Consider the following 16,328-nt stretch of genomic DNA (forward strand, 5'->3'; position numbering starts at 1 on the left):
AGGGAATCTATTTCATGGGCTCAGTTGTAACTGCAGTTTTTTATGGAGGCTCTAGCCTCAGTAGAGGGAGTTAAGAAAGTTTACCTCCCCTTCCTTGTACCTTACTGCTCAGATTGATTGGTTAATGAAATTGTTGTTATTGATAAAAGAAATGTTTACCAATTACTTTGTTTTAGTTGTACATCTCTTATGTTTTACATGTAGAAGGAATATCAGGTTTCTTTTTGTTTACTTTTTCTGGTAGTATTTATTTTATAAGTGTTCATAACGATTTTATGATTCCAGATGATTGATTTTGAGTTCCGTATGATCTTATAGATTCATATGTAGTGATTATAAGAATATATATATTTGATTGGAAATGGTAACTTTCATTAAAGATCTCAATTAAACATCATACACTATCAACCACTCAAAATCTGAGTGTTGACCCCAATCAGCATCAAGAATTACAATTCGGCCCAAAAGAAAATTTCCCTGAAGGTTCCCTGCTTTGCCAAACTATCTGCCACAGAGTTGGCTGACCTCCTTACCCATTTGAATATTAACTCAACATCCCTTGCCAAGCAAATTATTTCCCTTATTTGTTGTCTAAAAGTCCATACACCCATACATTTTGCTGCAGCCACCCTATTAACAGTTTAGAATCCCCTTCCTCTTCAAAGTTCTGAAATCCCTATTGCTTGGCAAATCTCAGGCCTTGTAGGCGAGCCAAAATTTCAGCTCTCAGAGAGTTCCCCACTCTTATGGGACCAGAATATAGTGCCACCATTCTGCCCTCTCCATCCATTATAAGAAATATATATTGAAAAACTAATAGGAAACCTACCTTCCCATCGTTTAGCTTATGGTTTAGAAAAGTGCACCAATTGCTTTCTTTTAGTTTTACATCTCTTATGTTTACATGTAGAAGGAACATCAGGTTTCTTTTTGTGTACTTTTCCGGTAGTATTTATTTTATCAAATTCTGATATGATTTTGTCATTCCAGATGATTTGTTATTGATTTTGTTGTTCCAGATGAGAATTACACATTCTCAGGGGTCTGGCCCTTGTTTTGTATTTGTACACCTTCGTGTACCCTTCTTTCCTTTAATGAAATCAGTTAACTTCTTTAAAAAAAAAATTTCAAAGTAAATCCAAGTAACACAATTCTATAGAGCATGATTGCTTCAGTCAGCTCAATCTAGTTTTTCTTTTAAACAGTTTTCTAGATAGTGCACATAGGCTCATAGGCAAGGATTTTTTATGGGGAGCTCCTAGGTTGAACTTAGTGCACCTTATCTGGCTTGTTCCTAGATTTTGATGAACTAACTTTGAATTTGATGTTGAATAGGCAATTTACTATATTGTAAGTTGTACTTATGATGTTTAAAGTTTAAGCAGTTAATCGTAGGATTGGGACCTACAAGGCTACAACCTTCTTTGGGAGCTAGGGGAAGAGAAAAAGGATCACTTGATAAGGTGGGAGATAGTCTGTAGGAGTAAGGAAGAAGGTGGTTTGGGGATAGGGAATTTGGTTCTCAAGAATATAGCTATGCTAGGTAAGTGGTTGTGGAGATGGTCTTTGGAAAAAGAGTGGTTGTGGCATGAGGTGATAGCTAGTATTGAAGGTTGCTTGGAAAATGGTTGGGATGTTGGTGTATCATGTCGTTATAGCTTGGCCACTCCCTAGAAAGCAATCCACAATATCTCTCCTCAATTTCTTAATTTTGTCAGGTATGGTGTTTGTGCTAAGAATTCTTTTTCCTTCTTTTCAAGCAATCTCTTTTTTTAAGCATGAGATTGTTTTTAATTTTCTCCCCTCTATTATACCTCCTTCCTTAAGTTGGAACTTCGGCTTCCGTAGGGGTTTAAGGGATGATGAAGTTGGCTGTGTTTCCGATTTCTTTCCTGTTCTTGGTACTGTCTGCTTGGATCTTGTAAATCTAGACAAGAAGATTTGGGCCCCCCATCCAAAAGGTTCCTTTACTTGTGTCTCTTTTTTGTTTTTCAAGTCCTTATCTTGTCAAACAAGGGGTTATGAGGGGGTATAAGAGGGGGAGTTACTAGCTGCTTTACAAGGTATTCAGATTGCAAATCAATCTGGTGTGGAGAATTTACTAAATGGAGGAGACTCTAAAGTTGTTGTGGGTTGGTTAACAGATTCGGACTTTGTCATTTGGTGCTACAAGGACATCCTAAAGAAAGCTAGCTAGTTAACAAGGAACATGAATGTTAGCTTAGATTGGGTGGGCATATCAGCAAACACTTTGGCTGATTATCTTGTCAAACAAGGGGTTATGAGGGAACATCTGTACTGGGCTACTTTGTTATTTTCTTCTTCTAGTGCTTTGATGTAATCTTCGTACTTTAAGGAAGGTCACACCTCGTGCCTCTCTTTGGGTTGCTTGTAAGAGCTCTCATCTTTCGTTGATAAAATTATCTTTCAATTATCTGTGAAGGGGGAGGGGGCAAGGTGTAGCGAGGAACCTAAAGGAGGTGGTGAGGAAGTTTGGTTTTGTTTCTAACCTGAAATTCAACCTTAAGAAAAGCTGTGTAGCGGGGATCAACTTGGAGGAAGGGGAACAAACTCTGTTGCCAACATCTTAGAGTGCTCCATAGCTAGTTGGCCCTTGACCTACCTTGGCCTTTCTTTAGGAGCAAACCCTAGAGAAAGCAGATTCTGGAATCCAGTTGTCAAAAGGTGTGCAAAGAAGCTGGATGCTAGGAAGAGAAATTATGTATCATTGAGCGGAAGAATTACTTTGATCAAATCCACTCTTGCCAACCTACCAATTTATATTTTGTCAGTTTTTAGGATTCCCCAAAGGGAGGCGAAAAAAATTGAAAAAATCAGGAGAGATTTCCTTTGGGATCTGGGTGATGGGTAGAAAGATCATTTGGTTAAATGGGAGGTTGTGGCATGATGTCATTGCTAGCATACTTGAGAGGTTAGGAAATGGTTCGGGTGTAGGAGTATCTAACAGGGCTACACTGACCTCTCCGTGGAAATCCATCCACCGCACCTTGCCTCTTTTACGTCGGTCTATCAGGTATGATGTTTGCTTTGGGATCTCTGTTAAATTTTGGGAGGATACATGGATCGGATCTTGTCTGTTGAAAGAGTATTTTTTTTTATATTCAGTTTCCTTGTATAAAAAGAGTGTGTTTCGAATTTTATTGTTCATCAATACTCCCTGTGGGCCTCAATTGAGATTTTGGTTTCCACAGAGGTCTAAGAGATGGTGTGATCTCAGCTTGCTCAGATTTGTTACAAATCCCTCAAAATGTTAGTTTGGACCTTGAGAAGTCTGATAAGCGTGTTTGGGCTCCCCACCCCAAGGGTCTGTTCTCCTGTGCTTCTTTGTTCAAGACTCTTTGCATTCCGTCGGGTCATCCTTCTTTTCCCTTTAAAGAGTTCTGGTGTAGATCCATTCCACCTAAAGTAAGAGCTTTGTGTTGGGAAGTGTAGAGGAGATGGGCCGAATGGCCCATAGACTGTCATTTCATGTTATGTTATGTTTCTCTCTGTTATGGACCTTATTCTGGGCCAATAACAGAATAATAAAAAAAAAAAAGAACATTACAGAGTATGGGCCCAGAATAAGGCCCATAACAGAGAGAAACATATCATAACATGAAATGACAGTCTATGGGCTATTCGGCCCATCTCCTCTACAGGAAGTAGTATGTGGGAAGATTAACACCTTGGATATGTTACAAAAGAGAAGGCCTAATTCTTGTTTCTCTCCTAACTGGTGTATCTTATGTAACTCCAATACTGAGAGTTGCTATTCACTTGTCGATCTCTTGTCCCTTTGATGCAGAGATTTGGCTTTGGCTTTTCTCTTTGTTTGGGTGTAGGTGGACTTCACCATCGGAGGTCAACATGCTTTTCAATCCTTCCATGTTTATGCTGCCAAAAAAGGGGGGATGGACAATGTGAACATGTGTTAGAGCAGCCTTGTGTGGACTATTTGGGAAGAGAGAAATGCTAGAATATTTTTAGAAAAAGAGAGGAGCAAAGAAGCTGTTAGGTATTGTGTAATGGTATGGGTGATCCATTGGATAAAGGCTCTGAAATTTTTCTCCCACTTCTACTTTGATGATGCTTGGAGGAGCAGGAAAGCAATTGCCAGAAGTTCCTCTAGAAAGGAAAGTGTGGAGATGCATCGGATACCTCCAACTGAAGGTTTTGTGAAACTGTACTTTGACGGGAGCGTCAAGGTAATCCCGGCCCATCAGGTATTGGAGGGGTATTGTGAGATTCAGAAGGTCAAACTGTAGCTTTATTCTCAGGCCCCATGGGTTTGGGTGACTCTCAAAGCAGAGATGCTTGCAGCAGTTCAAGTAGTGCAGATTGCAAATGAGCTACAGCTAGCAAATGTGGTAATAGAAGGGGATTCAAAAGTGGCGGTGAGGTGGCTAAATGACCCAGACTCTATACTCTGGTGCTACAGGAATGAAATGAAGAAGTTTAAGTGACAATAGAATCATGAATCTCAGGATACAATGGGTGAGGAGATCAGCAAACGGGATGGCAGAGCATTGTCTAAGTAAGGGGTGATTTAGGATAATTTGTTTTGGGCTCAGTTGTAATTTTTCTTTGCTTTTTATAGAGAGGTAGCATCTCGAACCTCTCTAAGAAAATATGGTGCAGTAAGAAAATAAGCTAATAGGTTTTTAGGAACAATTTTATTCTTTTAAGAGTTTAGACCTGCATATTCTTGTATGTTAAGTTTTATTTTTTTCCATTTCTTTTATACATAAGTGGTGCAACAGTTTATTCAAGCACACACCTTTCATTGAGCCTTGCACCTGAGGTTCTATGAAGCCCTTGCAATTTATTTATTTTTTCCTGTTTTTTTGATATGCCCTTGCAATTTAGTTGTGCTCCTTGCTTTTAATATATGTCGTATCTTTCAGTGACCCAAACCATATACATCGTAGGTTCCCTTTACTCTATTGTCAAATCTTTCATATCTCTATTATCCAATTGTTTTGTTTCTGGATTGGAGTTGGATGTCGCATTTAGGTGTGACTTGCATTTTCAAGAGAGTGTTGATGCTATCTGTTCCGTTTTTAAAGAGTAAAAAGAAAAATTCATTAAAATAAAAGGTGAATACAATCAGAAGAAGGTGTTGAGCCAACACCTGGAGCAACACTGCCCAATTACAGTAGACCAAAAGAAAGAAAAAATAAAGAGAGAAACACACACTCCAAAGATCTGCAGAAAAACAAACTCCTAATCCGAAACCCCGACCCTGCAGAAGAAACCCAATATGAACCCCCCCACCTTTAATCTCTTATTTCAAAGGCTTCTTCTTGACCATCTTCTTCCTCATTCCATGCCTCTTCTTCTTCCCCTATTATGTATTTCTTTAGCATGTCCTCCTTACACCTTTTGAAAGCTTCAAATGCACGTTTAGAAAACTTCTCACCTCCCCAAAATGACAAACCTGAACTCTTGCCAACTTTGACATCTCTAACAGCTAGACTCTCGATCTCCACAGAACCTCCCTTTTCTCCCTTGGTGACTGGCATACTCATCAAATTTCATTTCTTCCAGACCTCCCCTCTCTTCAGTACCCTCTGACCCAACAATTAGCCATACTCTTTTCTCAGGAATCCCAACTGAATGGGACACCCCCCAACCATCCTTTGAAACTTGGAGCCCCTTCTCTTGACTGTCCTTGATTGGAAGTTAGAACCTTGAATTTCGTTCTCTTTTGTCCTTTTTCTTCCCTTTTCTTGTAGACTTCTTTGATTTTGTTTGTTAGACCAGCCCCAACCATCCCCCCGTTCAATCTTGAATTTGTAACATGCACTATTTGGAAATTATTTGCAGCTCAGGCTTTCTTTGGCACTTCCAGCTCACCCATGAAGCCATCTGAAATCACCCTCCTTTTCCAACCCAGATCGACTCCTAACCTGCCAACAACCACTTCAGCTTTTGAAAACTCTTCTTAGTTTCCTGCTGCACTACTCTCTTCCACTTTACCAACATTCTCCTGGTCGCAAACAAACTCCAGACTTTCCTCTTCAACCCTTTCAGCTGCTCCCTAGCTCCTCCTTTTAACACTCCCTTCCCTTGTACCTTCTTCCTTTTCCTCCCATCTCCTCTTCTTTCTCTTTTCCACTCTTCAATCCTTGCAGCATCTGAAAGATCCGGAACCCTGCAACCATCCTGCATTGCTCACAACACCCTAGTTGCCTCCAAACTCCCCTCATTATGAGTGCTGAGTGTTAGATTTGTATCCAGTCTATTCCTTCCAAGACCCCAAATTGGGTAGTGGCCTTTTTACTAATAAAATACTATGTTTTGAAAGTTTCTAACATAAAGTGAATTTATGTTGAGGCTGCTGCACTTATTTATGAAGAAACACATTAAAAATCTAAAAGGAACAAGAAAGTGAAGCAGTCGTGAGGTTGAAGCCTTGAATTTTGCTATATATATATATATATATATTTTTTTGTTTTGATGATTTCCTAGGTTGTTTCTCAGTCACTTAATGATTTCTAGTGAAATATTACTCTTACGAAGAGTCTTATAGGGTATATAGCTATTAGATAAAGTTATTTTTGGGTTTTCTTATTATTTTGGGGCAGGGGTGTTTTTGTAATTTTAGGGTTTTTATTGGCTGCCAACCTAAACAGAACACCTATATAAGAACATTATTAGCTGCTTTACGGAGGGGAAAAAGAAGATTATTTTATTAATTCAAGCTTAAGAAAGTTGTTTTTTTTCTTTCTTTACTCTATTTTCATTCTTTCTCAGTCAGTTTGGGTGTTTACCCTATTTTCATTCTCTCAGGCATGGGTTATAACAGTGCTTCCAATGATGGATCCGAGATTCTCTCATCTATTAGAGAGTTACAGCAGCCAAGTACTGAAGCAATCACTACGACCATTCTTCAGCTGCCAAGTACTGTCCCAATGCAAGAAGAAACTAGGTGGTTTGGGGCTTGGGAACATTAGAAAAAGGAATATGGCTCTTTTGGGGAAGTGGTTGTGGAGGCTCCCTTTGGAGCAAGAGAAGCTATGGGCTAGAATAGTGGCAGGCATACATGGGCTGGAGCAAAATGGATGGGATGCTGGAATCAGAGCTAGGACCACAAGCACTTCACCTTGGAAAGCCATTCATGAATTGCTACTAGTATTCTCCCCTCTTGTCAGGTATGATTTGAATCTAGGTAACTCCATAAAATTTTGGGAACAAACTTGGGTGGGGAATGCTCCTCTAAAGGACTAGTTTCCTTCTTAGTATGCTCTTTCTGATTTAAAAAATGAGCCAGTTTCTTCTTTCATCACCCCTTCCTCTTTCTGTTCTGGGCTTGGGTGGAACTTGGGTTTGAGAAGGGATGTGAGGGACTTAGACCTCGAACTTCTTGAACTTCTTGATAATGTTTTCTTGGACCCCTCTAAGGTGGACTCTAGAATTTGGACCCCTACCCCCACTGTCTCTTTTTCTCGTGCTTCATTCTTCAATGTTTTAAGCCAGTCTACCAGTCCTACAACCTCCCCTTTCCTTGTTAATGAGGTTTGGTGCCAACCAATTCCTCCTAGGGTTAGTAGTTTTTGTTGGGAAGCCTATCTAGAAAGATTCAACATTGGTGATCTGCTCCAAAAGAAGAGACCCAATACTTGCTTGTCACCTCATTGGTGTGTTCTTTGCAAAGCGGATGGGGAGATTGGTTTTCACTTACTGTTGTCTTGCCAATTTGCAAAGTCAATTTGGGAGTGAGCTTTTTCTCTATTTGGGTGTATTTGGAACCCTCCATCAGACATGCAGAGTCTCTTCTCTCCTTTTTTCAAGTGGCGTATGAAAAGGGGAAGGATTGTGTGGAGAGGACTAAGGGTTGCAGTATGTTGGTCATTATGGGAAGAAAGAAATTCCAGGATCTTCTCAAAAGTTGAGAGAGGGGCTGAAGTACTGAGGGCTATAATCCATATAAGTAGACCTGTAATTGGGTTGGGTGGGTCGGGTTCGGGTTGGGTCAAGGCGCTTCAGGTTGATTTTAGGTCGGGTTGAATTTCGGGTAGGATTATCAAATGCTAGACCCTAGCCCTAAATGTTTGGGTTAGGGTTGACCTATGGGTCAGTTTGGGTCATCCCAAAAAATAATTGAAATTTAAAAAAATAAAGAAAAACTACACGAAAATGCCAAAATTAAAGGAATTAACCTTAAAATTCCAAATATAAAATAGAAAAACTTGAACATTTAATAATTTAAAGAGTAACGATTGAATAGAAAAAATTAAAGAGTTAAAACTTATAACAATGGATAAATAGTCCTATTTAGACTTGACAATCGGGTCAGTGGGTTGACCCAACCCAACCCAGTTTTTTTTTGGGTTGGGTCAGGTCAGGTCTTTTTCACATTCAGGTAGCTAAACATGAGACCCTAACCCTATTTTTTCGGGTTGGATTGGGTCGGGTTCGCGGGTTGGGTCAACTTTTTGCCAGGTCTACATATAAGGGTTGTACAGTGGTTGAAATCCTTAGAGCTATTCACAGATTACACAGTGGATGATATGCTTGAGGAAGTGGGGTGAGATTGCAAATTGTACACAGACCAAATCAGTAATGAGTGTGTCTTGGACCCCCCACCTGCTGGATTCTTAAAATTAAACTTTGATGGGAGTAGTAGGGGGAATCCTGGACAATCAAGGATTGGGGGTGTTTTTAGGGATGAGAATGGGATCATTTTTGCCTTGTTCTCAGGCCCAATTAGTGTGGGTGACTCCCTTAGAGCTGAGATCTTAGCAGTTATGGAAGGAGTCCAGAAAGCTAAGGAGATGAATATTATAAAACTCATAATTGAAGGGGACTCGGAGGTGGTGATAGGGTGGTTGAACAAAGACAACAGTGGCTTATGGAATTATAGCAATGGGAGGAGGAAATTTAAGTGGATGGTGTGGGAGATGGAAGTTAAGATGAGTTGGGTTAAAAGATCAGCTAATTCTGTAGTTGATGGATTAGCTAACCAAGGAGTAGAAAGGGACTCAATGTTTTGGGCCAAGTTTTAATTTAACTGTTCCTTCCTTTCCTTTCCTTTTCTTTTCTTGAGGGATTAAGCTGTATTTGGAAGATAAGAGTGTTTGTCTTCCTTGTTGTAATTATCCTTATGTTGTTTTAATGAAGTTTAATGAAATTGTTATTGATTAAAAAAAAACACTTGTTGAATTGCCATATGAAATTTACTGCACCACAATTGAGGAGATTGTTTTAGACTATAGAGAGATTTTCTTAGTTTGCACACCTTTCACTTCCTTATACACCTCCTCCTTCTGATCACCATTAAAATGGCGTTCTTAATATCCAGTTGATGCAATTTCCAATCAAGGTTTGTAGCCAATGATAGAAGAACTCGTATTGAATTCATCTTGGCTACTGGGGCAAATATCTCATCATAGTCAACACCATAAACTTGGGTGTATCCTTTAGCTACTGACCTTGCTTTGTACCTTTCAACTGTCCCATCTGCCTTGCGTTTCACTGTAAACACCCACTTACACCCCATTGGGTCTTTCCTTGTTGGAAGATCCACCAACTCCCATGTTTGATTCTTGTGGAGATCTCCTCCTTCATAGCATCTATCCATTTAGGGTGTTCTGAAGCTTCTGCCACGTTTTTGGGTATGGGAATACTATCAATTGCAGATAAGAAGGCATGGTGAAAGGGGGAAATGCGGTCATAGGACACGTATTGGGTAATGGGATGTTTGGTAATGCATGACCTGACAGGGGCTATGGGATCAATCAACAGGTGTTGGACTTACCTCCTGGGAATCAGACAGTGTTGGTTGTTATGTTTTTGGTGGCTCCACCTCTTTGTCACATTGCTGATCTCTACGGCGTTGACGTTGGAAGACACGAAAAGGAGCGAGATCCGGAATAGAAGGAAGGGAGACTTGACAAACCTAAGCCTGCGTCTCCTCTTCCACATTACTCTCCCCCTGAGGAGAGGCAAGAAAAAATGGTTTAGACTCAGAAAAGGAGACATCCATGGAGACAAAGGACTTTTGGCCAACGGGATCAAAGCGTCGGTAACCCTTTTGCGAGGAGGGATACCCCAGAAAAACACATGGAGTAGATCGATGATCCAACTTACCACAGGACGGGGACAAGTCATGGACAAAAGCACGACAACCAAACACCCTCATGGGAATGGAAAAAATGGGGAGACTGAGGAAACAATAAATAATGAGGGGCCTTGTAGTTTAACACTCTAGAGGGCATGCAGTTTATGACACAAGCAGTAACAAGTACAACATCAATCCAATGTTTTAAAAGCGCAAGGCGCAAAAAAAGGTGCAAGGGGTCAATTTGCGCTTGAGGCGCAAGGCGCAAGGTGAGGCGTGCGCCTTTTTTAAGCAAGGCGCAAAAATACAAAAAAAAAAATAAAAAAAAATGTCGGAAAATTCAAAAAAAAAAGCTAAAAACTTCAAAAAAGTCAAAAAAATATTAAACATAATACTACTAGAAAATATAAAGTTAAATTTTAAAATAATGTTTTAAAAAACCTATTATCTAAAATTAAAATACATAACATAAGTTGTAAAGCATATTCAAATGAGAATTTAAAACTAAAATCAAACATATAAAACATTTTTAAGCATGTAAAACCTCTAATCTCTTTTTTCACTCAATTTCAGTACTTCACATAGCTAATGTAATGTAAAGCATATTACATTCCTGATTCTACGAGCCGCCTTTGTGCCACGCCCCTCGAGGCAAGCCCAAACAAGTCCACATTAGGTCTTAAATTCTTAGTTTTCACATAAAAAATAATGATTTTATAGTTTTAATTGCCTTTGTGCCACGCCCCTCGAGGCAAGCCCAAACAAGGCGCCTTTTGAAAGGCCTGCGCTTAGGACTTAGGCGAGGTGCATACCTTGAAATGCGCCTCGCCTGTGTGCCTAGGTGCACCTTTCAAATCACTGCATCAACCCAAAATTGTTTGGGAACATTCATATGTAACATCATCCCTCGGGCTACCTCAAGGAGGTGTTTGTTCTTTCTTTCTACAACACCATTTTGTTGTGGTGTTCTTGCACATGAGCTTCTATGAATCGATCCATGGGAAGCAAAGAACTCATTTAGCACACCATGGAAATATTCCTTCACATTATTGGATTGAAAATTTTGAACTTCCACATGGAACTATGTAAACACCATCCTTTGGAAATCTTTACGATCATTGGGACTTCGTCTTTGCTACGCATGGGAAAAATCCATGTATAACAGGAGAAATTATCAATCAATGTGATAAAGTACTTATACCTGTCCTTTGAAGTTATGGTAGTAGGCCCCCACACATCATAATACACAATATGGAAAGGGAAACTTGATCTTTTATTACTTGAAGAAAATATTGTTCTACATTGCTTGTTCAATTGACATGTTTGACAATGGAAATCTGACACTGAACAGGACTTAAATAAAAACGGAAACAAAGACTTTATCATTTCAAAAGACACATGACCTAACCGGTTATGCCACAACAATTTTACCCTTATTTGACCGACTATGAGACTCTGAAGATGACATCGAGAAACCAGTTTTGCGGTTAAGAGTGTAGAGACCATCACTAAGCTTCCTCTACCAATCGTCCTCCTAGAAGTTAGGTCTTGAAAAATACATGAATCAGGAAAAAAGGTTACACTGCAATTTAATGAGTTTGTGATACTACTAATAGAAAGAAGGTTGATAGGAAGCTGAGGGACATGCAAAACATTATTCAGGTTAAGTCCTTGGGGAAGGGATATTGATCCTTGACTTGCAATGGAAGAAAAAGATCCATCTGCAAGTCTCACCTTATCCCTTCTTGACAAAAGGTTATAAGAACTAAATAGTTTTGGCTTACCGGTCATGTGATTAGAAGCCCCCGAGTCAATGATCCAAGGGGAATTGGTGGCTGTGGAGACATGGAAGGCAAAAGTTGCATTGTCTGATGTAGACGCAAATGAAGTAGAAGGGTTACTAGTGTTTGATCTGTCCATTTGGCGCAAGGCCCTACCATATGATTCCAAGTGACTACAGAAGGAGTTCATAATGTTTTCCTTGGGGTCAAAACCAATGAAGTGTTCTCGAGTAGTATCAGTTGGCACCCCCACAGACTGAGCTTCTTGGGTTACCATAATTGCTGCGTTGTGGGTTGTATTTGGCCTCTTTTGACTCTATACCTTACCCTGTTCTTGGTTCTTTACAGCCCACTTTGGTTCTTTCTTGGAACCAATTTTCTTTCCCATGTTATTTCCACCCATTGCAGCTAATGCTACCTGTTGCACCCCTTAGTTGTAACCATCACACTTTGTCTACTTTCCCTAGACTGAACAAGGGCATACACCTATTGGACTGAAGGCAACTCTTTACTTCTTAAAATCTGAACTCTAAGGGGTTCATATATGGGGTTTAGTCCCAACAAGATGGCGAAAACCCGCTGCTGAGAAACCAGCTTCTTATAGGCGCTAGCATTATCCTCATGTTTCCATTCTATAGCCCGATAGTGGTCCAATTCCTTCCAAACTGAGGCAGGAGCTGAATAATAAGCCGATAAGCTGCGGTTTCTCTGTTTATAATTTGAGGATTCAGCTTGTAACTGGTAGATCTTAGCAAATTTCCTTTGCTCAGAATAGGTGGTTTTGGTCTGTTCCCATATCTCATTTGCAGTATCTGCCCACATAAAATTCTTTTTCACATCAGATTCCATGGATGCAAGGAGCCAAGACATCACCATACTGTTTTCTTTGTCCCGCCGGTCATGTTCAGCAGTCCCACTCTTGGGTTCTTTAACTCTTCCATTTATGTAACCAGCTTTCCCCCTTGCTGTTACATAAAGTTTGACACCTTTAGCCCACTCCAGGTAGTTCAGACCATTTAAAGGAGTGATCGTCATAGGAAACATCATGCTTTTAGTCCCCATACCTACTGTACCACGGGTCGAAGTAACTGCGTATGGTGCAGAATCATTATTCGCCATTTTCAATGGCAGGTCTACAAGCCACAAACAAAAAACTGCAAGTGCACAAGACCAGTCCTCACACCAGTACTACTTCTAATAGTCACATAAAAAAAAGGCACAAAACTCCACACACTACTTCTGAAAACGTGCACACACTATTGCAGCACCTAAATAGTCCAGGAAGAAGAAGAATACTGCTCTACTCCACACTTCACACACCAATTCTAGCACATACCTGGACAACGGGGAACACACACCCTTGTACAGCACCTGTACAAAGGTGCAAAAAAGACGTAACTAGGTCTTCACAGCATTAGCCGAAGGTCAAAAAAGGAAGTTTATGTCTTCACACCATCAATCGGAGGTGCCAGGCCTTCACAGCCTCAGCCGAAGGTCAAAAAAAGAAAGTTTAGGTCTTCACAGCATCAGTTGATGGAGCCAAGGAAGCTTCATAGCATCAGCCTCCACCAAATAGGGTTACCTTGGTGCTACGACCAAGGAAGAGACCAGAAGAAGTGACAAGAGATATTTTTGATTAGTCCGATTGAGTATTTTTGTCTTCACAGTCCAAGAAAATTGGCGCCTGGGTTGAGGAAATACTTCTCAGCGAGAAAACCACAATTTCTATTGCCCAGAGTGTCGCTTTGATACCATGTAAACATACAAGAAAACAGGAAGAAGAGAGAAGAGAGAGAAGAGAGGAGAGGAGGAGAAGGAGAAGAGAAAAGATGTGAGAGTCAAAAATCTTAGAGCTGGCGGTTACCAGCTTCACTTTTATTTAAAATGTGTTATAATTTATGAAAGCTGAACTACTGTAGCCGAAGTAGCAGAGAAGAGGAGAAGAAGAAGAGATGCTGGAATGTAGAACTGTACTAGCCAGTCGACCATGCTATTATTTATATTTGAATGTAGTACAAGATACAAGTAATTACTGGAATGCCCCTGATTAGTCATGGGACACCCAGTTTACTTAAAACATTAAACAGGCTTAGGCCCATTAACACAGGCCCAGTTACAGGATAACTTAAACTCATACAAAGAGACATCATTCTAGCATTCTAACAATTTATAACAAATATAAGAAATTGCAATTAGGCCCCTGGGGCTCACCCTAATACAAAAGAAAAGAACATGCTGACAGCAGTCTAAGCTGATAGCATTGTAACATCATAAATAAAGAAAAAAACTGTTTAAATCTAACAACAAAAGCATACAAAACAATTTATAAATTAGTGATGCCAACTACCCCTTTCCTCTAGAGGAGGCCCGAGCTCCCAAGCAGGCACCTCCCTTGAGAGGGTTGGATGCAGGAGAGGAGGTGGAGTTTCAAGAGGTCGCTTTTTGGGCATGCTCCATAAAATGCTACCCCATATGTAGAAGCAACTCGTAAGAATACTTGGACGAAAGTAGCAGCTTCCATCAAAGTCGGTCCAAGTTGTTTCTACATTGGGTTGGAGGGAGAAGCTGTCTAACAACGATTGGACTACCTCAAAAATACTTGGTTGGTTCTGTTACCAAAAGCTTCTCGGTGGAGGCTATTTGGCGTTGAGCATGTAGAAATTGGAACGTTCCTTTCGGAGTGAAGGTAAGGTAATTCTCCAACAATAATTTTTTATGTATTCTTCCTTTTGAATTGGAGGCCCTACGTATCTGGAAAACTAGTGCTCAAAACTTGTTTGGGGAACTCCACCTGAAACCTTGGGATCCCAAGCAAGGCAGTTGGCATTTTGGGAACAACGAACTCACCTCTTTCTGGGTTAGAATCTTGGGTCTCCCCTTGTATCCTTGGTCAAAAAAACCTGGTGAAGAATAGGAGACCTCTGTGAAGGCTTCCAAAAGTTGGATAACTTTGTCTCCGCCAAAAAGATAATGGAGTGGATAATAGTAAAAGTTTGTTGACAAGGCCCACCTCCCTCATTGGTGAACATAGTCGATGGAGATGATATTTGGACGGTGGCTCTCTAGTCGGAACTAGGCCCATAGTTTAGAGGGGGTGCAACAACACCGGCTGAGATGGTAGAGGCTGAAGATGTTTGGGTTTCGATGAAGTTGAAAGGCCATGATATAGGGGAGTTGGTGGTTTCAGTAATAAAAAAAAAATCAGAGGAGAAAAGGCCAGTGGTAGATCTAGTATCACCAGAGGTACTCTCTCCCTCCGGGGACTAGGGGAACTGCCTTCTCCCACCACACATGGTTTGTAGTTGGAAGCCGATGGGGACCCTCCCAGAGAACAGTTGGATCTAGGCCGTTCAATCGCTGACTTGTGTCAGGGATCTAGGTGACGAGATGCCCCCCTATCGCCTAGCCTCACCTTGGTGCCTTAAAAACTATGCTGCAAATGCTAGAGATGTTGATGTGTTGAAATTCCAAATAGGGACAAAATATTTGAAGGTTGGTATTTTTGCTAGAATTTATTTGCTTGATAGAGCTACCTTGTTTCTCGAGGCATGGTTAACATCCTAGACCATAACATGGCACTTCGTTGATTACTTTGTTCTTTTTGAAACATCATCAAGAAAAGAGAGAACATAGACATAAGTATGGCTGGAATTTGCTCTTCTGTGGATTATACTTTGCCTGTTGTCTTATGTTTTACCTCTTTTCCTTTTAAATGCAATGCCATTTTTCTTTTGGTTTTGGATTATTGGTGATATGCACCTTTTTTTCAACTTCTTTAACATTCTAGTCAAATTTTGGGTTGTCAGGATCAACAAAGTAGAGAGCTTTCTCAGCGTCATGTATCTAAGAGAGCAAAGAAACTCAAGGTGAAGGTATGGCAGTAGCTAAGTATGTGTTTTACACATCTTCTCTTGTTCTCCTTGTGCTTGTATATTTTGATTAGTTCTGTATATGGTGTAATTTACAAGTTGGAAAATATGGCACCAAACCCTTCAATCACTTTATGACACAGCACTTGTTCTGGATAATCAGAATTCATTCTAGCTGTTGCTGGCACTTTCCATTTGATTTGCATTGAAGTCTCCTTCACCAGTGCGGTTTGCATGGATGATCATAACAACCTATTTGAAGACTTTTTTCTCAACCAAAAGTTTATTTTTCTTGCCATTTAGAATAGAGTGAATGATGGACTTTTATATGTTTGTTTCAATAATCTTTTGTCAAAGGACCCATGGGCTACACGTAGGAAGAAAATAGAAGAAAATGAATTTCATATTAATTTTTAAAAATAGAAAAGTGACAGCAACAACAACACTCATGTCTATCTTCTATTCTGCTGTTTTTCTTTGGTTAGCAAAAGCACGAAAATTCATCCAACAACCGCAATGAATATCTTGTTGAATGATCTGTTGCTGAACTCTCTCTCTCTCTCTCTCTCTCTCTATTTGTCACCTACTTCTAGACTTTACCAACTTTCCCAT

General features: G+C 40.1%; 1 protein-coding gene across 7 annotated transcripts in view; it reads left to right on the forward strand.

The window, feature by feature from the left end:
- Positions 1 to 16,328, forward strand: part of LOC104601656 (transducin family protein / WD-40 repeat family protein) — an 87,325-nt gene that overhangs the window by 57,063 nt on the left and 13,934 nt on the right. For all 7 annotated transcript variants that reach the window (XR_016079498.1, XR_016079500.1, XR_016079501.1 and 4 more), the window contains exon 10: positions 15,654 to 15,719. Coding sequence is in view for 2 of the 7 variants with exons in the window: in XM_010265094.3 (XP_010263396.1) it covers positions 15,654 to 15,719 (66 nt within the window). In the remaining 5 variants the exon portion in view is untranslated. The remainder of the gene's footprint in view (positions 1 to 15,653; positions 15,720 to 16,328) is intronic.

Source organism: Nelumbo nucifera, chromosome 8 (genome assembly GCF_055504915.1).
Source record: "Nelumbo nucifera cultivar China Antique chromosome 8, China Antique-T2T, whole genome shotgun sequence".
Taxonomy (NCBI): domain Eukaryota; kingdom Viridiplantae; phylum Streptophyta; class Magnoliopsida; order Proteales; family Nelumbonaceae; genus Nelumbo; species Nelumbo nucifera.